Source organism: Hemitrygon akajei, chromosome 14 (genome assembly GCF_048418815.1).
Source record: "Hemitrygon akajei chromosome 14, sHemAka1.3, whole genome shotgun sequence".
Lineage (NCBI taxonomy): Eukaryota > Metazoa > Chordata > Chondrichthyes > Myliobatiformes > Dasyatidae > Hemitrygon > Hemitrygon akajei.
Genome location: NC_133137.1, coordinates 81924181 through 81951505, shown reverse-complemented (window position 1 = coordinate 81951505; position 27325 = coordinate 81924181). Strand labels below are relative to the sequence as shown.

General features: G+C 45.6%; 1 protein-coding gene across 6 annotated transcripts in view; it reads right to left on the bottom strand.

The window, feature by feature from the left end:
* Nucleotides 1-27325, bottom strand: part of LOC140738735 (semaphorin-3A-like) — a 269718-nt gene that overhangs the window by 169714 nt on the left and 72679 nt on the right. For 4 of the 6 annotated variants that reach the window (XM_073066471.1, XM_073066473.1, XM_073066475.1 and 1 more), the window contains exon 2: nucleotides 13938-14113. In XM_073066471.1, the coding sequence (XP_072922572.1) occupies nucleotides 13938-14049 (112 nt within the window). In that variant the 5' untranslated portion in view covers nucleotides 14050-14113. Of the gene's footprint in view, nucleotides 1-13937; nucleotides 14114-14503; nucleotides 14673-14709; nucleotides 15058-27325 lie in introns of those variants that run through there. The other 2 variants (XM_073066474.1, XM_073066470.1) reach the window with 2 other exon arrangements.

Below are 27325 nucleotides of genomic sequence, written 5' to 3'. Positions count from 1 at the left end.
GAGCAATCCCTTATGTTCCATCTAGGATGGCATGAATATCAATTTCTCCTTTTGGTAAAAAAAATTCCCTCCTCCTCCCCTCTTCTTCTATTCCCTACTTTGGCCTCTTACCTCTTTTCATCTGTCTTTGATCATACCCTGAGTCTCCTCCTCTTTCCCTTTCTCTTATGGTCCACTTTCCTGTCAGGTTCCTTCCTCTCCAGCCCTTTACCTTTCCCACTCACCTGGCTTCACCTATCATCTTCTAGCTATCTTCCTTCCCCTCCTCCCACCTTTTTAATCTGACATCCTCAGCTTTCCTTTCCAGTCCTGAAGTAGGGTCCCGGCCTAAAACGTCAACTGTTTGTTCATTTCCATAGATGCTGCCTGACCTGCAGAATTCCTCCATAATTCTGTGCATGTTGCTTTGGATTTCCAGCATCTGCAGAATTTCTTGTGTTTCTGTTTCCCTTCCAATTATTTCTCCAAATCTCTGGTGAGCCACCCTGTCAGCACCGGTTAGGTTAAAGCTCGGGCTTGTCTCAGGAACTGAGGAAGCAAAAATAAACTCTGCGTCTGAGATGCACACTGTGAGAAGAAAAGTGTTGTTACCAGGGCTGATTCAGTAAATCTTAAAACCTTCTAGCAGTTCTGGTATACTGTTTCAGTTCTAATGGAAATGGTCATACCCATTAGAGGCTAGAGGACTTTAATCCACGGCGGCTTTAAGCATAGGCTTTTTGTTTTGCACAGTGAAGACGTACATTCCACTGAACATTGTTCATCACAACTCAGCCTCTTGCACTTTCTAACTGGGGTATAGAATGCCTGATTCCCATGAAGCTTTGGGGAACAGCTGTGAAGTCTGAACCCAACCCAAATCTCTTCCAGCAAGGTCACCCATCAAAACAGGAGACTGCATCTCAGGCTTCTGGTGCCCTGTCCAAATCTAACCCCGATCTCTTCAAACAACATCACACATCAAAGCTGGAGATTGTGCCTCAAGCTTCTGGTACCCAGTCTAAATCCAACCCAGACCTCTTCTATCAAAGTCACCCATCAAAAGCAGAAACTGGATCTCAGGCTGGGATCTATGACTGAGAAGAGAACAACGTAGACAAGTCCAACCACAGGTGGATGTGATAGTAAACCCTGCTGACCACAAGGCAGATGGAATATAGTGTAGGGAAGTGTATGGTCATGCACCTTGGTAGAAGGAGTAAAGGCATAGACTATTTTATAAGCAGCATCAAATTCTGAAATCGGAGGTACAGATGGATTTGGGAGTACTTGTGTAGGATTCCCTAAAGGTTCGTTTGCAGGTTGAGTCGGTGGTCAGGAAGGCAAATACAATGTTGGCATTCATTTTGAGAGGACTAGAATATAAAAGCAAGGATGTGATGCTGAGGATTTATAAAGCATTGTTCAGACCACACTTGTGAGCAGTGTGAGCAGTTTTGGGCCCCTTAACTAAGAAAGGATGTGCTGACATTGGAGAGAGTCCAGAGAAGTTTACAAATATAATCTCGGGAATGAAAGGGTTAATTTACGAGGCACATTTGATGGCTTCAGGCCTGTACTCATTGGAGTTTGAAAGAAAAGGAGGGGATCTCATTGTGACCTATTGAATACTGAAAAGCCTAGATAGAGTGGATGTGGAGAAGGTATTTCCCTTAGTGGGTTAGTGTGGGACCAGAAGGTCTAAGAATACAAGGATATCTATTTAGAATAGAGATGAGGAGGAATTTCTTTAGCAAGAGGATGGTGAATATGTGGAATTCATTGTCACAGATGGCTGTGGAGGCCAAGTAACTGTATATTTAAAGTGAAAGTTAATAGGTTCTAGATTAGTAAGGGTGACAAAGGTTATAGGGAGAAGGCAGGACAATGGAGTTCTGAAAGAGAATAATCAGCTATGATCAAATGGTGTAGCAGATTCAATGGGCCAAATGGCCTCATTCTGCTTCTTTTCCTTATGGTTCTATGGTATACAATCCATTTTCTGTCATATATGTTGAGGTATTTTGGGGTCCCTTGTTACCTGCTTTTGGTCCAGTTCGAGAGCATTGTTACAAAGCAATGGTTTCATCTCATCCCCAACCAATCAGTCTTTGCGGTGGATTGTAATTTCTCCCCCTCCCACTTCCCTCTTTTATAATTCCCCACTCTGACTCCCTCTTACCTCTTATCCTCAACTGCCTATCACCTCCCACTGATGCCCCTCTTCCTTCCCTTTCTCTCATGGCCAACCCTCCTCTCCTATCAGATTCCTTCTTCACCAGCCCTTTACCGTTTCCACAAATCACCTCCCAGCTTCTTCCTTCATTTCCATCGATACTGCCTGACCCGCTGAACTCCCCCAGCATTTCAAGGTACCACTCTTGGTTTTCACAACTTGCCTTGAGAAGATTACACCTTTGTCACCTGGAGCAATTTCACAAATTGTCTCAGTGAAGTTCTTTCATAAAGTTAGTAGACCAATGGGAGGCTTTTCCTCACGTTTTTCCGGCTTTGGGGTGATGTTGAACCTGCTCACTGGCCTACAGGGTTCCCGCCTGGAGTCCACACCTGGGGAAGTTCAAAAGCCAGCAGCACTCATTCAAAATTGTTTCAAAAGCGGTGATCGCTTGGAACTGCACATCTGGTCAATAAAAGGAGGTTCTGAAGCAAGGATCAGGAGACACATTTGTGCACTTACGGTCAGTAAGTTCAGTGGTGAGAGCACACTCTTTGAACTGATCTCACTAGGTAAACTCTCAGGTGCAGTTTTTATACAAGAATGTTAGATTAATGTTAAAGCTTCTCCACTTTCCTGAGTCTCACGGTGTTACAAGGCAGAGAAAACACAGGAAAAGTTATAGCTGGCACCTTATTAAAATCAGACACTGAATTAGTATAAATCATCACTGAAGATTAGTATTCATCGGCAGTGAATATGTAACCACAGGATCCTCTCATGATGTGGCTGGAGTGATGAAAAGACACAGCTCCTATTTAAGAGGGAAAAGGTTTGATCTATTTCTGTAATTTTCAAAGTCTACAGGTGTTGCTGAGACACAGTTTCCCCGCAGTGCTGCAAAAACAGTCACTCCTGTTCCAGTCTTCTTCAGGACAACCCACAGGGAAGTTCCTTATGAAAATCGTTAGCCAACAGTGAGACATGTACCACTAGGCTATGGGACAGCTTTGCCCCACTGTTAATAGACCATTGAATTCCCCCCCTCGGACAATAAATTGGACTCTTGACCTCAATCTACTTCATTACGACCTTGCACCTTTGCTTACTTGCACTTTCACTGTAACTGTAACACTTTATTCTGTATATTGTTATGTTCTTACCCTGTTCTACCTCAATGCACTGTGTGATGATCTGATCTGTATAAACAGTATGCAAGTCAAGCCTTTCGCTGTAGCTCAGAACATGTGACAATAATAAACCAATACCAATAAATTGTCAGTTGACAGACATCACTGCTTCCGCACGATGGTGCAGGCACTTTTGTCTTGACCCTTCATGTTCATGAAACCCCTGCACCTTTGTCATCAAAGTGTAGAAACATAGAAACCCTACAGCACAATACAGGCTCTTCGGCCCACAAAGTTGTGCCCAACATGTCCCTACCTCAGAAATGACTAGGCTTACCTATAAACCCTCTATTTTTCTAAGCATGTACCTATCCAAAGGTCTCTTAAAAGACCCTATCGTATCCACCTCCACCACCATCGCCGGCAGCCCATTCCATGCACTTACCACTCTCTGAGTAAAAACTTACCCCTGACATCTCCTCTGTACCTACTCCCCAGTACCTTAAACCTGTGTCCCCTTATGGCAACCATTTCAGCCCTGGGAAAAAGCCTTTGACTATCCGCACAATCAATGCCTCTCATCAACTTATACACCTCTATCAGGTCACCTCTCATTCTCCGTTGCTCCAAGGTGAAAAAGCCGAGTTCGCTCAACCTATTCTCATAAGGCATGCTCCCGTCTAGTTGCAGGACTGCTGACTGAGATCCTACCCTGCTAGTCTCAACTGATGCCATGACATGGCACAATTGTCTCAACAACTTCAAGTCCAGATCATTTCCCTGGAGTGCTGGAGGCTGAGGGACTACTTGTCAGAAGTAAGTAAAACTGTAAGCAGCATATTGTGAGCACTGCACCTTTTATGGAGAGTATGAGTGGCTAGAGGCGATGAGGTAGTAATGGTTGAGGTGTCAGTCAGCTGGGTTACTTCATCTGGAGTCAAGCTTGTAGAGAGTTGTTGGAGCTGTACTCATCACTGTCCTCTCTAATCCGTGTGGGTAAAAATAAGAAGGAAATTAGAGGGCATGTTGGCACTCATCCAGGCAGGTGGAGAGTAGAACATAGGACAGTACAACACAGTACAGGCCCTTCAGCCCACAATGTTGTGCCAACCCATATAAACATACTCCCACAATGAATCTAGCCCTTTCCTTCCACACAGCCCATAACCCTGCACTGTTCTTATATTGAATTATTGTCTTTTTGACATGCCCTGTAGGAGGTAGTGGGACAGATACTATTATCGGATCTGTCTTGGGACAAATTGGTCTCTCTCCGGAGCACAGCTTGTCAGCACTGCTGTTGAGATGGTGTCAGGTCCACAGCGGTCACTCTAGAGCGATACTTTACGCCGGACGCCGTGTAAGCCATCCTGCGGCCGACCCTTCTGTTACAGCTGCCATGTGCCGGAACTGAAAGGAAATCCAATTCCATGATGTTGATTTGGAAGAGAATTTTGCCTCATCATTCATTACATCAAATCCTGCCTTCCCAATGGCAATATTGTGGTTGGAGGATATGACATCTGCCTTATGGAGAATTGAACTAAACTGAGATTTAAGTGCCTCAGCTCAGACACACCAAACATTCTAGATGCATGTAACAATACACAATTCAAAGGATCTAGGTGTGACACAACAGAGAACAATGCCTCTCCAGTGAAACCTATTGAATATGGAAAGTTCTAGGTAGAGTGAATGTGGAGAGGAGGTTTCCAATACTGAAGGTGTTAAGATCCAGAGGCACAACCCCAGAATACAAGGACATCTATTTAGAGCAAAGATGGGGAGTTGTGTTTTTAGCCAGAGGATGCTGAATCTGTGGAATTCATTGCCACAGATGGCTGTGGAGGCCAAGTCATTGAGTGTATTTAAAGCTGAAGTTGATAGGTTCTTAGTTATGGGGGGAATACAAGAGAATGGGGTTGAGAAGGATAATAAATCAGCCATGATGGACTAGCACAGCAGACTGTTAGGGCTGAATGGCCTAATTCTGTTCCTGCCTTTCCCCAACCCCTTCACAGATTATCTCTGCCTGTACCACCAGTTTCCTATTGTCCCTTTCAGAAGGGCACTGGATAACTCTGACATTCAAGAAAAAAATATTCTGTTGTGTAAAAAAAACAATATGATGTAAAAAGTATGTTTGCAGTGAATCGCTCAGCTGAAGCACTTGCCTTGATCAACGTGACACTCTTGAACAGTAAATATTCAATAAAAACTAATAACTCGTGCACACCTGGTCCAACTTAAGTAGACCATATACTTGGCATAATTGACAGACATCTGGTTCCAACTAGAGCACCATCTGCACGTGTATGGGCCATATTCATACGCTGTAAAGTTCTTGGAAACACAAGTGACCGGGGGCTTCCTCACTCCATTAGTGTTGAGAGGGCAATGGAAAAACCATCTCTTTTAACGGATACAGCACGGTAACAGGCCCTCCCGGCTCAGCGAGCCTAGGCTGCCCAATTACACACGTGACCAATTAGCCTACTAACCTGCACGTTTTTCCAGAGGTGGGAGGAAAGCCACTGAGTCATGAGAAAAATGTACAAACTACTTGCAGACGGTGGTGCGAATTGAACCCAGGCTGCTGGCACTGTAATAGCATTTTGCACTAATCACTGCACCGCCATGCCGGCCCCTTTTCTCCTTCCTTTCTGTTGATCTACTTCATTGAGATGTGATTTCCTGAGGTGTTGTCTCTACGCTTCCCAGCTCGTCGTCGGTCCTCTGAGTCCAGCTCGCCGGGACGGTCGGCCATTTTGAGGAGGATTGGTGAGTGAGCTTTGGGTATGTGACAGGGTGAGCCGCTGATCTTTACCCCATCCTGGTGACATTCCACGGGGGCAATTGCAGGAATTCACAATAGTTCCAGGGTTCTGGCCTGCCTCTCATTGCATTCACTCCGGCACCGGCCGAAATCTGGGGGCAAGTCCGTCAAACCTCCGTGGCAGCCAATCTGTGTCACGTTCAGAGTAACATGCACAAACTACTGGAGGAACTCAGTGGATCAGGTAGTATCTATGGAAATGACTAAACAGTCACGGTTTGGGTCAAGACCCTTCAGCAGGACTGTGACACATTCACAGCCCTTGCACAAGTTTAAATACAAGATGGTGGAAATCCAGAGCAACACACACACACAAATTGCTGGAGGAGCTCAGCAGGTCAGGCAGCATCTACGGAGGGAAATGAACAGTCGATGTTTCGAGCCGTGACTGTTCCCAAGGATAGAAGGATCTCATCCCGAAGCATCGACTGTTTACTCATTTCCATAGCTGCTGCCTGACTTACTGAGTTTCTCCAGCAATTTGTGTGTGAGGAATAATAATCCTGTTGTGGATACCAAGGCTCAGTTTCAATAGCTGAGATCGATTGACTATAGCACTTTCGAAATGAAAAAAAAATGGAAAGGGGTTCACAGAATTATCGTTACTGGCTTACTTAATGAAGTCAATATTTGTAGAGCTGCTGTCTCACCACACAAGAGACCAGGATTCAACCGGTGTCCTCTGTGCTGCCTCACCACACTGTAGATCTGGGTTGAATCCAGATTTCTGACGCTGTATGTATGGAGTTTGCATGCTCTTCCTTCTAACTGTGTGGGTTTCCCCTCTCCCACATCCCAAAGACGTGTGGGTCAGTGGAGAATTGTGAATTGTTCGCTATATGTATATGAGATGTAGAATCTGAGGGGAGAGCTCTGGGAATGGGGGGAGAAGAACATGGGATTACGGTACTTACTCCCTGCACCTCGTCTGGCACATCGGGCAGCGAGCTTGCCGTTTCTTTAATGTCTGTCTGTTTTCCGAGGCCGAATTGCCAGCTCAACGCTCGACCCAGCGTGGATGAAGGGATTAGGGTAGGATTAGTGTAACTAGGTGGTTGGCGATTGTCACGGGATTGCAGGCAGAACAATCTCTTTCTGCACAGCGGTGCAGCAGTTTGCACGACAATTTTACAGCGCCAGCTGTACGATCAGCGTTCAACTTGCATCGCTGTCTGTACGGAGTTCGTACGTTCTCTTCTGTGACCACGTGGGTTTCCTCCATGTACTCCAGTTTCCTCCCACATTCTAAAGACCTACTATTAGGGTTAATAAGTTGTGGTCATGCTATGTTGGCACCAAAGAATGTCGACATTTGTGCGTTGCCCCAGCACATTCTTGGACTATGTTCATCATTGATGCAAACGCTGCATTTCACTGAATGTTTCAATGTTATGATACGCATGTGACAAATAAAGCTAATCTTTCTTTATCTCTCTCTCTACAATTCTCTCTAGAATTGAGAACAATTCTCACTCTGATAACAGGAACAGATGTGATTTTTGTTTTCTGTCTGTGTGTGCAAGTTGTCAAAAAAGTTTGGTTTGGCTGCTCACAACAGAACATGGTTGGAAGACTTTGGAAGTGACAAATACAATTAGCCTGATTGTTCAATTACTGAAGTTCAAGGACTGATAGTGCAGTAACAGTATGTTCCAAGACAGTCAACATCAAAAAGTATCAGCTGAATTAAAATGTGATTTAGAACCCTCCCCTTTGTCCTTGTTCCAAACCTAATCCATCTCCCTTGTGCCACCAGACGTCAGAATGACAGCGATTGTGGGCTTTGTGAAATTCACCGTCATCTCACAGCCCACCAAGTCTATCAAGCAGTTGCCCCAGGTGAGATGTTTTCGGATCAAGTTGGGGTGGTTCCTCGCAAGAGTGGTGTCGCCCTGAGCCTTCTGCCCTTGAGCTGTTTGGAGGTGAAAGTCGGAAGTTTGGGAGGTGGTAATGAGGAAGCCTTGTTGAGGGAGGGCGGGAGGTTTTACGAGTGGAGAGAGAGGGTGCTTGGGAAAGCTCGCGGATGAGTGAGGGTCAGGTGCCAATACACGAGTTACACAGCGCCTTGGTGAATGGGTAGGCTTGGCCAGTGCTGACTGGGATTGAGAAGAATGGGGCCAATCTCGGTGAAGTGAATGGTTTTGCAGGAGGTTTGGCAGGGTAGGTGCCGAGAGGATGTTCCCTCCATTGGTAAATTGGTGCATTGGTTTATTATTGTCACATGTACCAAAGTACAATGAAAATCTCATCTTGCACACAGATCAGTTCATTTACACAGTGTATTGAGGTAGTACCAGGTAAAACTATAACCGAATGTAGAATGAAGTTTGACGGCTACAGAGAAAGTGCAGTATAGGCTAACAGTAAGGAGCAAGGACATAATGAGGTAGATTGTGAGGTCAGGAGTATGAAAACCATTTAATAGTTTTATAACAGCAGGGTAGAAGCTGTCCTTGAGTGTGGTGGTATATGTGTTTAGGCTTTTGTATCTTCTGCACGATGGGAGAGGGGAGTAGAGAGAATGTCTAGGGTGATGGGTGTCTTTGAAGTTGGCTGCCTTACCGAGGCAGTGTAATATGTGGGCAGCCAGGGGCATTTTCTCAGAATCAGGGGTCAGAGGTGAGGTAGGGCTGCTCCTTGCCTGTGCAGATGCCTTATTTCCAGCACGATAAAGTTTATCACCACCTCAATGTAGCAAGAACAGAGGTGAACTGTGGCTGAGTCAATGAGAAACAGACCCTTTTTCACCAAGAACAGGGGTGAACTGTGGTTAAGTCAATGAGAAACAGGCCCCGTTTCACCAAACACTTCAAGGAGCAGGTTTTATTACATCAAACCATGGTCTCTGCTGTGATAAAATGTACTTAAAAGACGGATATTTGGTTCAGCAAATTTAAAACAGAGTACTTCTCTTCCAAGCACAAAGCCTGTATTTGCTGTAAGAGGAAACAGAACGGAAGCAAAACAAAACTGAGGGGAGAGGGTCAGCAGAGTGCACTGGAACACAGTGATGAATGGCACTGGAGGGCGAGGCTGGCCACTGGGATACACTGGAACACAGTGATGATCAGAGTGGAGTGTGAGAGTGGTCAGCAGAGTGCACTGGAACACAGTGATGAATGGCACTGGAGGGCAAGGCTGGCCGCTGGGATAAACTGGAACACAGTGATACAGAGTGGAGGGTCACTGGGATACACTGGAACACTGATGAATAGCACTGGAAGGTGAGCCAGATCACCAGAGCACACTGGAGGAGTGACAAACAGCAGTGGGGGTGAGACAGGTCACCAGAGTGCACTGGATCATGGTGATGAACAGCAGTGGAAGGTGCGACCACTCACTGGGGTGCACTGGACACCACACAAGGATGCTAAGAGATCTACAGAAAGAAAGAAAAGGTAAGAAATACTTGCAATGTGATGTCACCTTTCACATCACTACCACACATCCCAAAGACACACAGTCAATGGACGTGTAGACACTGCTGTGCTGTATGCCACAGAGCCATCTGCATGTGCACAGCGGATTCCACTGGGAATGTCATTCTGTTTTTGTGATGCTGGTTGAAAGCTGATCTTAAGCCAAGGCTATCATTGGAACTCAATGTTTTGTCTGTGTACTGGAACAACTTGGGCTTTTTAATCATCATTCACCAATTAAACACTCTCTTTGGAAAAATCATACTTCCAATTATTATACATTCTTTCACAAGTCTGAAATGTGGCAAAAGCTCTACCACAGTAAGTTCCCTTCTGGGCCTGGTGAAAGTCTGCAGCAGACTGAAGTGTGATTGATCCTTTCTGCTTTAGGCACCGTGGTGGAGCGGAGTCATCGAGTAGGAGATCTTTCAATGTGATGGGTTTCCAATCTCCCTGCACAGCAGCCCAGGCCCCAAGGGCAACATCTGCATGCAGGGAATCTACTGGCTTCATGTAACTTAGCCCAGTGCATCTTGATGTGAGCCTGACCAGAGATAAGCAACAAGATGTATCATCAGGAAATTCAACTAACATCACAGTCCACATAGTGTGCAGCTGTGACTCGACCCAGCAGGAGAATTTTGCCTGCCCCAGCTTGGCTGCTGATAAATTCCTTCAAGAAAAAATTAATTCAAGTGGTAAGAAACATGGGTAGGAAATGGCCACTCAGCAATACCATTCAATAAGTGCACGGTAGATCTGATTGCAACTTCACTCATCTCAACACATCAAATTACACAACCTGTGGACCCACTTTCAAGGACTCTACAATTCATGTTCTCAATATTATTTATTTACTATTTATGATTATTATTACTGTATTTGCACAGTTTGTCTTCTTTTGCACATTGGTTGTTTGTCAGCCTTTGTTTATTTATTCTATTCTATTGTATTTCTTTGTTCCACTGTGAATGCCTGCAAGAAAATTAAGCTCAAGGTTGTATATGGTGGCATACTGTGTATGTTGATAATAAATTTCCTTTGAGCTTTAAACTTCAGCCCAGTGCTCCTACTGAATCTTTCAAGCATCAACTTTATTCGCCATATACACTGACGTGTATTAGGAACTTGCTGTGGTGTGTTGGTCAGGGTGCGACATGCAACAAAAACACAACATTCAACAGTTATAAAGAGTAAAGAATTAAATAAAAATAAAGACCGAGGTTAAAGTACGGATATGGAATAAAATGAGCATAAATACATAAATACCAGCATGTACTTACAATGTAAACAAAAAGTTGTTTGAGGTACTTACAGTGTAGTGCAGTGACTGGGGTAATAGGTGGGGGGGGGGGGGTGGGGGCAGCTGACTAGAGTGGTTGGTGCCGTGAAGTTTTTTTGTTTTAATAGCCCTAGAGCGCTTTCCAAAAGAGAGCTTTTTCCTGGACACATACAAGTCCTGCAGTGATGGGGAACCGCAGCCAATGACCATTTCTGCTGACCTGAGAGCTTGCTGTAGTTTGTGTATATCGGGAGAGGATGCTGCACCAAACCAGATAGTAATGGCTGATATTACCTTCTTAAAAGGAGTTCAGCTCCTTGCTTATCAAGAACACATCCAGCATGGGTTTAAAATATTTAAAGACTTGGCTTTCACTGCCCTGATGTGATAATAGCATAACAGTTAACATAATACTGTTACAGAGCCTGCAATAAGGGTTGAATTCCCGCTGCTGTCTGCAAGGGGTTTGCATGCTCTCCCTGTGATCATGTGGGTTTTCTCCAGATGCTCGAGTTTCCTCCCACATTCCAAAGAAACTACGGATTTGAGTTGCAATTGGCACTTGAAGCATGGCAACACTTGTTGGCCGTCCCCAGCACATTCTCGGGCGGTGTTGATTGTTGACGCAAATGATGAATTTAACTGTATTTTTCAATGTTTCAATGTACACAACAAACAAAGCTAATCCTTACTCTTGAGGAAGAGGTGCAAAAGAAATTAAGAGGGCAAAAAAAAGGGGCGATGAGATATCATTAGCAAGTAAGATCAAGGACACTCACAGGAGCACAAGGGAAGCAAGGGTAAGAGTGTTCCTGCTTAGGGATCGACAGGGTGTGGAGGCAAGGAAGGAGTGAGGATCCAAATAAACACTTCTCATTTGCACTCATCAAGGAGAGTATAGAAGATAGTGACTTACACAAAATGCTGGTTGAGCTTAGCAGGTGGGTCTTGTGTGTGTTGCTCTGGGATTCCAGCATCTGCTAATCTCGTGTGGAAGATCATGAGGTCAGAGAGGAGGATGTGGATGATCTGGGGCACTAACGTATTACAGAGGGGGTGTTAGCTGTCGTGGGAAGCATCTAAGTGGATATCTCTTCTATCTCATGAAATCCCACAAGGTATACTCCACCCAAAAAACAAGAGAGGAGATCACTAAGGTCTTGATAGAGAATTCTGCATCTTCATTAGATGCAAGTGAGGTTTCTGAAGACTAGCTATCTGCCTTTAAATAGTCAGCCTTGCATCAGTAGTAGGGAAATTATTGTAGGATATGGTCAGGGTTTATACACATCTGAAAAGGTAGAGATTGTGGCTTTGTGTGGAGGAAATCCTGCCTCAGTAATTCGACTGAGATGGAGGGTTTCCTCCAGGTACACAGGTTCCTCCCACATTTCAAAGATGCCCCAGTTATTAGGTTAATTGGCTATTGTAAATTCCCCGGTGATTAGGCTAGGGTTACTGGGCTGGTGGGTGGTGCAGAAGACCCTGTCTCATGCCGTATCACTAAATAAATAAATAAAAACTGATGAAGGCAGGGTGGTGGAGATTGTCTACATGGACCTTAGTAAGGCATTTAACAAGGTTCTTCATTGCAGCTTGGCCCAAGGGGTTAAGGCACAAGCAATCCAAAGTGAGCTGGCTAATTGATTCCACAATGGGAGACAGGAGTTATTTTCCAATTGAAAGGCTTTGGCCAGTGATGAAACAGAGATTGGCATTGGACCTTTACCGATTATGATATATATCAACCATGTGAATGCAAATATAACAGGTATGATTAAAGGTCTAAACACTACCATGGGTAATTAATAGTGAGGAAAGATCTCTAAGACTACAACAGGATATCCAACAGATGGAAAGCTGGGCACAGCATGAAGGTGATGGGCTGAAGGGCCTGTTTCTGTACTGTTCAAATCCTCAGCTTACAACTGCCTGCCAAACTATTTTGCCTCATTTATTTCATAACTAGACTCATGGAGCACTACAGCAGAGAAGCAGGCCATTAGGCCCATCTAATCTGTGCCAATCTGTTATTCTGCCTAGTGTCATCGACCTGCACCCTGACCCTAGCCCTCCAATACCCCTCCCTTCCATGTATTTAACCAAACTTCCTATAAAGGCTGAACTCCAATCTGCATCCACCACTTCGGCTGGCAACTCATTCCGCACTCTCACCACCCTCTGAGTAAAGAGGTTCCCCCCTCATTATCCACTGAAACATTTCATCTTTCACCCTTAACCCATACCGTCTAGTTGTAGTCTCACCCAACCTCAATGCGGGGGAAAAAACTGTTTGGATTTACCCTATCTATACCCCTCATACTTTTGTATACGTATTGGACAAGACGTTGTGTTTAAATAGATACCCCGGTCGCCGATTTTCCCAGAGGAAACCATTCCCTTCCACGCTGAAATGTCCATACTTTCATCCGTGCTCCCGAACACCATTTATAACCTCGCCACATCTCCCCGGGACCTCTGGTGTCCAACCTTGAGTAAAACAACTCGTGTTTGTATCTGTTTTGGTGCCGGGTACTTTCAGCTCGGAGGCTGATCTGCGAGGAGCAAATTCTGACGTTCCGCCCTTTCTGAGCGGGGTTGACGACTTGCTGTCATTACACAAGCACCTGTTACTGTCAGCTCTGATGTTCGCGGGCCTGAAGGAGACCCGCACTGAACCAATGCATTTACAATTAAGCAACTGATGATGTAGACGAGCATGGACTTTATCAGTTCCAATAGAGCCCAGAACCAAGGTACGGATCTCAGTCAGCTTATACTTTGAATAGACCCAGTTGCAAGTTTGTCTAAAAATATATTAAAATCAGTAGCAGAATGTCAAAAATTAATCCAATTTTAATAGCCACACAATCTACAATGTTTGCAACAAAGCCTTCTCTTTCATTCGGGAGAGTTTTAAACTTTGAGCGGAGCCTTATGTGAGCCACGGTTAACAATAAACACGGGATAATTATTCCTGTGAAGTACCGGGTAAAATTGGCAAGTTACTTTGACAAAATGCAGGCAGACACAGTCACAGCCAAGAGCGGAGTGTGCGGTCAGAGGGAGCGGGAGAATGAGGACGCGGCGAGATGGGTGGGAAGAGGCTGCCTACCTTTGTAGGAGAGCTTGAGTCGCGGAACGTTGCTCCGACCATTCCGACAGCGGAGCTCAGGAGGGAGAAGCAAGCAGCACCACAGCACCAGTATTCCCGAGAGCTGGCCCATGCTGGCCCTGGACCCTCGCTGCAGATCCCTCGAGTACAAACTTCAGGCAGTCATTGCCCGGAACCTGAAGGTGACAGGTGAAGCGAGTCAGCGAGATGCCGAGCCGCTGTCCGCCGCAGCCGTTCGCTTCTCCCAGCCGCACTTCATTCGTAAATAACGCAGCGCACGCCCGCTGTAATGCCCGCCCTCGGATCGCCAGGCACAACCGCGGGGCCCGCCCGGTGCCGCTCCGCTACCCTCCCGTTCGCCGAGAGCCGGCGGCGGGCTCCGACCGCACGGCCAGACCACCTCCCCACCACCCTAATGCGCTCCAGCCCAGCCGGCACTTCAGGACCAAAGCCGCAAGATCACTCCTCCCCTGAGAGAGACGGGGGTGGGGGCAGCCTTCAGAGAACACCCCACTGCTCTGTCACTGAACCATTCCAACCACGCCGGGCTCAGCCCATTCACTTACACGTCTTGTTTCAAAATCAACACACAAGTTAAACCTCTGCGGAGCACATGGAGCGGTAATTGACACTTTAACAGTCTGTCAGGGATGAATCACTTCCACACGCTGGTTACCATTGGCCGCGAATCCTCTCGCTTCCTGAGTTGTTCTATCGCATTCAAATCAAACACATCGCCAGCGCGGGGAGTTCCCACACTTGTTCCCGATACCTGCAACTTCCGTGCCGTTATCTCCCCGACACCGACCCTTCTCACCCTCGGTACAAGCTCCGGCCTCCGGGCAGCGCCGGCGATCATTGACAATGGAATTGTTTTCCCTCCCGGGGGATATTTGGTGGGAGAAACTGCTCTCTATCACCGTGAGGCATCCCGCGAGTTTGGGCGGTGCACACGTGAAACACAACAGCCGAGTGGGAGATAAAAATACCATTCTTCATTTTAATCAGAAAGGCGGACCGTACTCTGCGGAGAAGGGCCGGGATGTTCGCTGAATGCAAATAAAGGCAGGTTACTTCGGCAGGGGAGGGGGGGGGGTGCGGCTCCCGGTAACCTCGAATTTCACCTTAACGCACGAAGCGTCTCTGAGCTTACGGCAGGTCGCCGCAACACAAACCAGTGGTTTTCAGCAATCCTTTCACACAAAAGAATGCCGAAGGACCTCTCCACAATGATAATATTGTTTTAAGACCCTTTCAACCATTGTTAGAACGGTTGTAGCTCTCACTGTCGCATGGCTAAATACAGGGAAGGGCGGATTAGAGATGTTCAAAGGTGTTCATTAGCAGATCAAGAGCTAAGAATACCCGGAGACGCATCCTCAGCAACACGGGCACAACCGGTAATCAACGCAAACTACTTTATGCTGTAACTGCTCAAATATCAGTAAAGAGTTTAAAAGTCACTTGGACTCTTTTTAAACTCGCTCGGCCAGTAACGGAGCATGTGGACATCACCTAGCGTGGAACTTGGGTCTGCAGGTGACGCCGATCTACAGATCCACGCACACAGTGACTCTGACACACGTACACACACTCACACACACAGTGACTCTCTGACACACACACTCACACAGTGACTGACACACACACACAGTGACTCTCTGACACACGTACACACACACTCACACAGTGACTCTCTGACACACGTACACATACACACACACACACACGGTGACTCTCTGACACACACACTCACACAGTGACTCTGATACACGTACACACACACGGTGACTCTCTGACACACACACTCACACAGTGACTCTCTGACACACACTCACACAGTGACTCTGACACACGTACACACACACTGACACAGTGACTCTGACACACACACTCTCACAGTGACACTCTGACACACACACACACACAGTGACTCTCTGACACACTCACACAGTGACTCTGACACACGTACACACACAGTGACTCTCTGACACACGTACACACACACACACAGTGACTCTCTGACACACACACTCACACAGTGACTCTCTGACACACACACTCACACACAGTGACTCTCCTGACACACCTACAGAGAGAGAGAATGTGAAAGTCAGTGGGTGAGAGAGAATGAGAAAGAGAGAAGCAGTGAGTTTGTGAGAGAAAGAGACAGTGTGTGTGTGTGGGGGGGGGGGTGTGTGGGGGAGGCCATGACCTGTTTTCTGGGGTGAATGCAGCTGGAAGGGAGAAACAGCTCCTCTGCCCATGACTGCAAGGGGCTGCAGAGAGTTGTGGACACGGTTCAGCATATCACAGATGCCAGCCTCCCTCCCCTTCTCCCTGCCTCAGTAAAAGTAGACAGCATAATCAAACATCCCACCTACCCCGAACGTTCCCTCTTCTCTCTTCCATACACAAAAGCCTGAAAGCCCATAGCAACAGGCTCAAGAATGACTTCTACCCTGGTGTTAAAGACTAATGAACTGTCCCATAGGGTGATAAGACAGACTCTTGACCTCATCTAATCAATGTGACCTTGCACCTATTGTTTACCCGCACTGCACTTTCTCTGTATCTGTTCCACCTTATTCTGTATTGCTATTGTTATACCTTGTTCTACCTCAATGCACTGTGTAATGATCTGATCTGTATGAACAGTGTGCAAGACAAGATTTTCAGTGTCTTGGTACTTGTGACAATAATAAACCAATTTACCACTACTTGGTTACAACACACACACACACACACACACACACACACACACACACACACACACACACACACACACACACACACACACACACACACACACACACACACACACACACACACACGTGAGACCTGACAGTGAAGGGTTTAGATACAGGTAACTTTAATACCAGAGGACATGTATTTAAGGTGAGAGGGTGGTAAATGCAAAGGAGATGTACAGGGTAACACATACAAAATGCTGGAGGAACTCAGCAGGTCAGGCAGCATTCCTGTTCTAACATGATCTCCCCTTTTGACACAATGAGGACACTCTCAGAGTGGAAGAGTGACATCTCATGTTCCATTTGGGTAGCCTCCAACCTGATGGCATGAACATCAATTTCTTCTTCCGGTAATTTTTTTCCCCTTCCCCTTCCTTCTTTTTTCCCTTTCCCAGTCTGGCCTCTTACCTCTTCTCCACACCTGCCTATCACCTCCCCTTGCTACCCCTCCTTCCTTTTCTCCCATGGTCCATTCTCCTCTCCTATCTGATTACTTCCTCTCCAGCCCTTTACCGTTCCCACCCACCTGGCTTCATCTGTCGCCTTCCAGGTAGTCCTCCTTCCTAGCCCCTCCCCTTTTATTTTCTCTTCTGTCTTCCCCTTTCTTTTCCAGTCCTGATGAATGGTCTCGGCCTGAACTGTTGATTATATATTCATTTCCATTGATGTTGCCTGGCCCGCAATTTGTGTGTGTCGCTCTGGATCTCCAGCATCTGCAGAATCTCTTTTGTGTTTATGATGTGCGAGAGTAGTTCTTTCTCTCTTTTTTTAAACAGAGTGGTGCCTGAAATGTACAGGGATGATAGTGCAGACTCTTAGAATGTACAGAGAATTGAGGGATATTGCCTTGGGTAGATAGGACAATTAGTTTAGTTAGGAATTTGATTACTGATTTAATTATTTCAGCACAACATTGAGGACTGAATGGCTTGTTGCTGTGCTGTTCTGTTGTAACATTCTATTCCAAATAACAGCTATGTTAGATTTGACCATCAAGTCTAGGATAGCTTTGGAGCCTCACAGGAGCTAGGAGGAAGGAAGGAAATGGACAGAGAGTCACAGAACAGCACAGCATAGAAACAGGTCCTCTGGCACAGCGAGTGTATGTCATGAGGAAGGTGACTGGAGGCAGGAGATAACCCAGTGTTCCTGCCTTACAGGGCCGGGCAGAAAGATCAGCAACGAGGAATTAATGTCAAAGGGATTGTTGGAGAGAAAAAGTATCAGTTAACCTGAGGCAAGGCCATAACCGGATTAGAAAGACAAAGGTAATGACCTTCAGGCTGAACCAATGGTTTCGCAGGAAGCATGAGCGCTGACCGTCCTTGTGGGAACTCCGTCATGTAAGGTCATAGGCTGGAGGAGACCTTCAGCCCTATTCCCAAAGAGCATGGATGATCCCACGTCTCACCCACTTTCCCAGTGAAAGAAAACATCTATAGACCAGCCATAACAGGTACCCTTGGGGGCCAGAGAATTCCACAGTCCAATTCCTCTGCCTGAAGACATTCCTCCTCAATTCTGATGTTCAATCCTAGCCCTGAGGTGGTGCTCCCTGCTTACACCCTGGGGACATAACCTTGATCTCCCCGGACAGCCTCAAAAGAATTATATCCAGAAGTTTCCTAAGCTGCTAGCGTACGACCGCCATGAACTGCCGGCACCATCTGGGATCCTTGGCCCCCCAGCTTCAGCATGATCAGGCTTCACTCGTCTGAAAGTACCGAGTACTCACAAGTTTCCTCATTCAAAGTTGCTTATTGTCAATCTTCAGAAAACAAGCGTAAAGGAGAATGAAATAATTGTTACTCTGGATCCGATGCAGTACAAAAGAAAAGCAAAATAAAATAATTTTAAAATATCCTGTAAATACATATGATAGCTCATGTACATACAATACTCCGCAAAAGTCTTAGGCACCCTAGATTTTTTTTTAAAATATGGTTTCAGATGGCAGAGTCTCCACAGAGCCCTGGTCTCAACATCATTTAAGCAGTCTGGGATTACCTGGAAAGACACAAGCAAGAGAGACAGCCACAGTCTGCAGAAGAACTGTGGGCAGTTCTCCAAGATGCTTGGAACAAGCTACCAGTGGATTTTCTTATAAAACTGCATGACCAGTGTACCTAAGAGAACTGATGCAGTTTAAAAGGCAAAGGGTGGTCACACTAAACATTGATTTGATTTCATTTTTTTAAAAAAACTGTTTACTGCTCTTTATAGTAATTCTTTGATACTTAGAGACTTTTCATTGCATTAGTTTTGAAAGCGTCTCTATCTTACAGAAGTTGTTTTTTTTTACATGTGCCTAAGACTTTGCGACAGTACTGTAGACTGATTGTATGCTAGGCACTGCCACAGCTCCCGATTGCAGGGGCACTAAAATCGTACCTCCCGATCCTGGACACCCTGTGCTACAATCGCTGGTGATGACAGCCAGTGGCCCCACTTCTACAGATCTCACAGGTTTACTGTCGAGAGTCTGGTGACGCAGCATACACAACCCCTCTCTACACCAGCGTGCACCAGGTCCCCTCCGTTATAACAACATTCAGTTGTTCTAATCTTCCTGTAAATGTGCTGGACGGCTTTGTTTGCGTGTAGTTGTCATTGATTCCATTGGATTTCTTTGTTCTACTGTGAACGCCTGTAAGAAAATTAATCTCAGCGTAGTAAATGGTGACATATATAGTACATGCACTTTGATAATAAATTTACTTTAAACTTTCTATCATGATTCAGATTCATTTTGTTTAGTTTAATTGTATTTTACTTATTGATGAATCTAACAACACAGTTCAATAAAAGCCCCTTCCACCCCAGTGCCCCCAATTTCACCCAGGTGACCAATAACCTCAGTTTTGCCCTGCACCTCAATGCATATGACAATAATAAACCAAATTACCACATTGTGGTGCTTCAGCTAACTCATTAATGCAGGATCTCGATTGGAAATGTTGACTACCCCTCAGCCTCCACAGAAGATACTGCTCAGTCCACTGAGTTCTTCCAGCAGTGTGCTTCTCAGTCATTAGTGTATTGCACATGCTAAATGAAAGCAGGGGAGTGTCGAGAGACCGGCCGAGGGGTTATAGCTTCAACCCCAGAACACAGAAGATGTGGAGTGCCTGATGCCCTGTGGGCAAACACTGAGCCGAGGAAGCTTTGACTCATTCTGTCTTGTGGTCAGACTCTGGTAAATCGCCACAAACATCCTTTTAAAGATTGACCAGTCAATTTATTCTTAGGAAAAAACTGGTTTAGGAAGGGTTTGGCTACATCCCAGGAAAAACTTGCTTCTCTTCCTTAAATAAGGAATCTTTAACATCCACCCAAAGCGCTGGAACAGGCTGTCTGTTTAACAGCTCACCCAGAGGAAGCACACTCTGCACACAGCTCTTCTTCAAGGGCACCAGGATTGGCAGCTTAAAATACAAACTCAAATCCCCAACCTCCCTGATCCAAAGACAAGAATAGAATCCAGAATCCTATGACCTAAGACGGCAAATATTGACAGGAAAATTCTTTACAGAAGGCAGGATGAATGAATGGGTTTAAAATACAACTATTGAAAACACCACCAAGTCTGAAATAAAACAGCAGAAGCTGGAACTGCTTAGCAGGACAGGCAGCATCCGCAGAGACAGGAGCAGTCAGTCCGTAGTGCGCTGAAGTGTCTTCTGCATCAATGAGTACAAAGGACAACAGAAACCATCAGGGATTAAAGAAAGATAATTGATTATTCCTTTGGTCTTCTTCTGTAGATGGCCCTCTCTCCCTTGTGCCTTTCTTGGGTTTTCTGCATTAGAAGCCCAAGAGTGTCATTGCAGACCTTACACACATCAAGTGACAAGCCACTTACTGCTCACCTTCTAAATTATCAGTCATAGGATCAGAGAAGCAGGCCATTCGGCCCATCTGGTCCATGCTGAGAACATCATCTTCCCTTCTGGTCCTAGAAGCCCACATCACATCCATAACCCTGAAAGACCCTCTCCTCCTTGCATCAAATTGCATCTTAAATCCTGCCATATAATGTCAACCGTTCTACTGTCTGCGTCCTCGGAGTTACCATGGAGCAGAAATGCAGCTGAACTGCCACAGTGACACCCTGACTGTCAGCACCACTCTGAGCTGGGTACACCTTGCTGAATGAACTATGCCCGATCGCCACAACAGCAGAGGAGTGTCAGATACTTGGCACTTGCCTGGATCGGAAGAATCCAATAACATACAAGAGATTCAACAGTGTCCTGAACAAAGCAGCTGTTTGACTAGCATCCCATCCATCTCCTGAAACACCCAGCACTGGTGTACAGAGGCTGCAGAGTGAACCATCCACCAAATGCACCACAGCTGCTCACCCAGAGGCTACTCCAACAACAACTCCCAAACCTATGGCAACAAAATTACTTTTACTTATCACAGATACATTGAAGCATTGAAACATACAGTGAAAAGCACCTTACGCATCAGCAACCAACACAGTCCAAGGACGTGCTGGGGGCAGCCCACAACTTCCAGCGCCAACATAGCATGCCTACAATTTACTAGCCCTAACCTGCATGTCTTTGGAAGGTGGGAGGAAACTGGAGCACCTGGAGGAAATCCAAGCTGTCACAGAGAGAATATATAAACTCCTTACAGACTGAACCCCGATATTCCAATCACTGGCGCTGTAGAGCGTTATTATATTTTTGTGCCACCTGTCTCACACCATGAAGGACAATTGCAGCACATTTGAGAGAACACTTCCCCAAATGCGTACCATCCTGAATTGGAAATGTATCACTGGCTTTTATCCTCAAAGAGTCCTAACACTGCAGCTCCCTCTCCAACAGCTCTGAGGGACCACCTTCGCCAGAAGGAGTGCGCAGTGGTTCATGCAGCTGACTGCCAACATCTCCTGAAAAAAAGTTGGGGATAAGCAAGAAATCCTGGTCTTGATGTCTGAATTCTTGGACAAAAGAAGGGAGATTGCAGTGCTTAGTATGGACCATGTTAAAGAAATGAACAGACATTAATTGGGGAGGAGGTACAGAAGCTTGAAGGCATCACTCAATGATTGAGGAACAGCTTCTCCCTCCCCAGCTTTAGCTTTCTGAACGATCCAAGAACCCATGGACACTACCTCACTATTCCTCTACTTTGCAGTATTTATTTTGTATTTAAAAATAACTATGTTTTTGTACTGTATTGCTACTTCAAAGTAACAGATTTCACATCATAAAAGTCAGTGATAATAAACCTGGTTCTGATTGTGACATGACACCCACCCTGATGGAGAGTGGCTTCTGCTCGGAAATGGTTTAACATCCCTGCTCAGTTCTCCCCTGGAGAAAGCGAGGTAGATTTTCTCTCGGTTTTCCTCTGTCAGTTGGAAATATAGAGCGTTGTTTGGAAAGAAAACCTCTGTGCAGATGTAGAGATTCAACAGAGGATGTTTGCTGTCCTTACCTGGTGTAACCACAATCTGATCCACACCACAGTCAGGTGGAATCATAACTGTGTCTGAATTAGCCAGCAACGTAATCAGTCTGCTGAACAGACAGCAATTGGCAGCACTGTCAGTGACACAGATCAGCTATTATTGATTCATTCATGTGCTCTGGATGAATCAATATATAAAATCTACGTGGGAGGATCAACTAAACCACCAAAGCTCCTCTCTCCAAAATCATTACCCTCTCCTTTCCGTGCCTTCCCTCAAAGTGATATCTCTTTGATTGATCCAGGGTTTCGCATTGGTTCTGGTTACACAAGAACATAAGGAAACAGAAGCTGGAGTTAGCCAATCAGCCCCTCAAACCTGTCCCACCATTCAGCATGACCGCAGCTAGGGTCCTCAACTCCTTTCCCCATCACCCTCGATCTTTCAAAATAGTTATCTATCTCCACCTGTAGTATACCCCACTTCCCTGGGTGGGGAAGGTTTTGTGGAGTATTCCAGAGATTCACTTCCCTCTGAAAGAGATATCGGAAAGGGTGACCTGGCTTCAAGGTGAGAAAAGGGAGTTTTTTTAAACCCAGAGAAGGTGGTGGTAACAGATACAATCACTGTGCTGAAGAAACATTTAGACCAGCACCCCCTACAGGCAAGGCATAGGTAGATATTCTCCCAATAAAGGCAAATGGGGATAGTCAGTGCAGAAGACCAGAAAGTTCGGCATGGATGTTGTCAGTCGAGTGGCCCATTTCTTTGCTGAACAACTCTGGGAGTGGATGAGAAGAAAGTTCTGCACAACTCATTTTGTGAATCTCCCAGCAGTGGAAACATCTCAACGTCCAACCCTCTCACCCCCCTCAGGATGTTGATGTTTAAATAAAGACACCCCTTATTATACCAAACTGTCCACCATCCCTTGATAAAACAACCATCTCAGCCCAGGAATTATCCCAGAGAATTTCCTTCAGCAGTATTCCAGGAGTTCCTGGGTGCCAAGATCTCTGAGTATCTAACCTGGTCCCAACATTTTGACGCAGCTATAAAGAAGGCAAGACAGTAGATATATTTCATTAGGAGTTTGGAAGAGCTTTGGTTTGTCACTGAAAACACTGGAAAACTTCTCTCGGTGACCCATGGGATGTATTCTTGCATCTCTGTCTGACATGGGAGGGGCGGGGGAAATGGGTGGCAACTGCACAGGACTGAAAGGAGCTACAGAAGGTTGTGAAATTGGTTAGCTCTATCTTGGGTGTTAGCCTCCATAGTATCCAAGACATCTTCAAGGAGCGGTGCCTCAGAAAGGCGGCGTACATTGTTAAGGACCCCCATCACCCAGGACGTGCCCTCTTCTCACTGTTACCATCAGGAAGGAGGTACAGAAGCCTGAAGGCACACACTCAGTGATTCAGGAACAGCTTCTTCCCCTCTGCCATCTGATTCTTATATGGACATTGAACCCATAAACACTACATCACTTTTTTAAAAAATACCCATTTCTTGTTTGCACTATTTTTAATCTATTTAATATACATATATACTTACTGTAATTGATTTATTTTTTCTTTCTAAATTATCATGTATTGCATTGCACTGCTGCTGCTAAGTTAACAAATTTCATGACACATGCCGGTGATAATAAATCTGATTCTGATATTCAAGAGTGTCAGGGGGCAGATGTGAATGTAGCTGCTTTTACTTAAGGAGAAGATTTTTTGTGAATCTGAAAGGTCTGAAGGTAGATAAATCACCTGGACCAGATGGACTATACCCCAGTGCTCTGAAAAACATCACTGAAGAGATTGTGGAGGCATTAGTACTGATTTGTTCAAGAATCACTAGATTTATGAGGTCGTTTCAGAGGACTGGAAAATTGCAAATGTCACTCCCTTTAAGAAGGGAGGAAAGCAGAAGAAAGGAAATTACAGGGCAGTTAGCCAGACTTTGGTGGTTGGGAAGATATTGGAGTCCATTATTAAGGATGAGGTTTCAGGGTACTTGGGAGGTACATGTGAAAGTAGGCAAAGGTCAGCATGGTTTCCTTAAGGAAAAATCTTACCTGACAAATCAGTTGGAATTCTTTGAGGAACAACAGGCAGGATAGACAAAGGAGAGTCTGTAGATGATTACTTGGATTTTCAAAAGGCGTTTGACAAGATGCTGTACAAGATAACAGCCCATGGTATTAAAAGAAAGATACCAGCATGCATAGAGCATTGGCTGACAGGCAGGAGGCAAAGAGTGGGAATACAGAGGGCTTTTCTGGTTGGCTGCCAAGGTCTTGGGAGTCATTGTGCAGGACTTCCTAAAGGTTACCTTGTAGATTGAGTCAGAGGTAAGAGAGCCAAATGTAATGTTAGCATTTGTTTTGAGAGTAACAGAATATAGGAGCAAAGTTGTAATGCTGAGAATTTACAAGGGATTGGTCAGACCACACTTGAAGTATTGAGAGCAGTTTTGGGCCCTTTATCAAAGGAAGGGTATGCTGGCATTTGAGAGGGTTCAAAGAAAGTTCCCAAAATTGACCTCAGGAATGAATGGGTTAACATTTGAGGAGAATTTGATGGCTCTGGGCCTATACTCACTGGAGTTTAGAAAAATGAGAGGGGGGGATATTTCATTGAAGCCTATTGCATATTGAAAGGCTCAGATAGAGTGGATATGGAGAGGATGTTTCCTATAGTGGGGTGCCCAGGACCAGAGGGCACTGCCTCAGAATAGAGATGGGAATGCATTTCTTTAGCCAGTGGATGGTGATTCTGTGAAATGCATTGCCATTGACGGCTGTGGAGGGAAAGTCATTGAGTACACTTAAAGCAGAGGTTGACAGGTTCTTGATTAATCAGGTTGTCAAAGGTTACGGGGAGAAGGCAGGAGAATGGGGTTGAAAGGGATAGTAAATCAGCCATGATAGAATGGTGGAGCAGACTTGATGGGCCAGGTGGTCTATTTCTGCTCCTATGTCTTATAGACCCGCCTGCTGCCTTTGTGATTTATTCAGACACTCTCATCTTCAGCAGATGCTGAGGAAACAGCCAGGAATGTGGCTCCCTCTCAGTCGCCTGGTATCACGCTTCATACCGAGCCCACAGAAATCCTTCCTGAACCCTCCGCCAGCTGGAAAAATAAGCTGCTGTTGAACTATAGAGGCAAGACCGGAATTTTGACACTACCGTATATGCATTGGACTGCTTATGTGATCCTATATTAATCAAACCATGAGGTGGACAACAAATTAAAACTTCATAGGAAAATCAGTGCTGTGTGACACGGCCCTCCTGATGGAAAGAGCTAACCCACATTACCCACGGCGACCTCCTGACAGTATTATGCAGAGGCATCGGCCAAAAAGCGTGTGTCTGAGAAATCTCCGCAGTGTCTGATGGACCGATACTACAGACCAGATCTGTGAATTACCAAAGGCGGTCACTGTGGGCTACAGTCATATCATTCAGCTGCAAGGACAGAATGCAAAGTGCTTACGAATACTATCTTCTGACATGGGTAGGTCTCCATCAGCAGCAGAGCAGCTCGTGATTAATGGGAACAATACTTGAGGACTTGCATTGTCTTAAATGACTGGCTGATTGAAATGTGGAAGTTTTTCACTAGTAAGGAATCCTAACGAAGGATCTTGACCTGAAACATTGACTGTGTATTCTCTTCTCTAGATGCTGCCCGACCTGCTGAGCTCCCCCAGCATTTTGTGTGTGTTGTTCAGGACTTACAGTGCCTGAGAATCTTATGGGGTTGTTTTCGATTTCTTTATTCACAAACAGCTATTGTCATTTTCTACTCAGAGATATTTTCTATGATGGGTATATCGATGGAGTTTAATGCTCACCATTATTGTATGTAATTAGTTTTGCTACAATAAGTGTATGGGACATTGGAAAAAATGTTGAATTTCCCCATGGGGATGAATAAAGTATCTATCTATCTATCTATCCATGGGATAAGTTACACCAGCCATTGCCTCCGTCTATAAACAACTTTGCACCGCCCTTTATCGTCATTAGGTGAAGTGACCATCTGACCAAGACACTGGCTGTCAGACACAGCGGGGTATCGTGAAGATGGCGGATTGGCTTGAGGTTCTCATGGTACAGTGGGATGTGTTAAGGAGATTGGGAGGTCATTGTGGTCTGGGGTTCTGGTGGCGCCCAGTACAGAACAAAGAGGCACCAGAACAATCAACTTACCAGAAAGCAGCCATGTCTATGCAGAAAAAGAAAGGACCTCATGCTAAAACTGAGGAGTAGGACACCGTACCCAGTGTCCTCTCACAAAGATCCATTCTGTGTGGGATATAGTGTGGCTTGGATAGAGCTACATGCAGAGGATGTTTTTATCAGTAGGTGAGGATAGGACCAGAGGGCACAGCCTCAGACTAAAAGATGTTCCTTTAGAATAGAGATAAGCAGAAACTTCCTTAACCAGAGGCTAGTGAATTTGTGTCCACAGATGACTGTGGAGGCCAAGTCACTGGGTGCATTTCAAGGCAGAGATTGATTGATAAGGGGTTGAAGGACTACAGAAGGCAAGAAAGTGGGGTTGAAAGACAATCAGCCTTGACGGGCAATGATGTTCACAGAAGGTGTACTGACCTGCACAGTTATATCATATTCAATAAACCCAACCACACTTAACCAGGTTTAACAAAGCAAATTAATGACTCATTAAATATCCAAAGTAAATCAGTGAACAAATGAAGGAGTGAATCCCCAAGAGGCCCTCTGCTCCATCCCTCAGACTGAGAGGCCCTCACTACCTCCCTCTTTCTGTGACCCCCATCATGGCATCACAGTTTCTCAACCCACTCCCTCCCTCCCCCCCCCCCCCACAGTCTGAGACTCTCCACTCCGCTCCTCAGTCTGAGGGGTTATTCATTCCCCCTCCCCCGATGGTCTGAGATCCTCCACTCCTCACCCCTCTCATTCTGAGACACTCCACTCCCCACTCCTTCACAGAGACCCTCCATTCCCCACGCACACTCAGAGACGCTCACTCTCCATACCCTCAGTCTGAGAGACTGTCCACTATCCCTCTCATGGGCCAAGACCCTCTACTATCACCCCATTGGCTGAGAGACCCACCTCACTCCCAACGCCTCACAGTCTGAGAGCCCTTCCCCTCACCTAACCCCCTCACAGATTTTTGATATTAAAAATGGGCTCAATGAAATTTGGAAG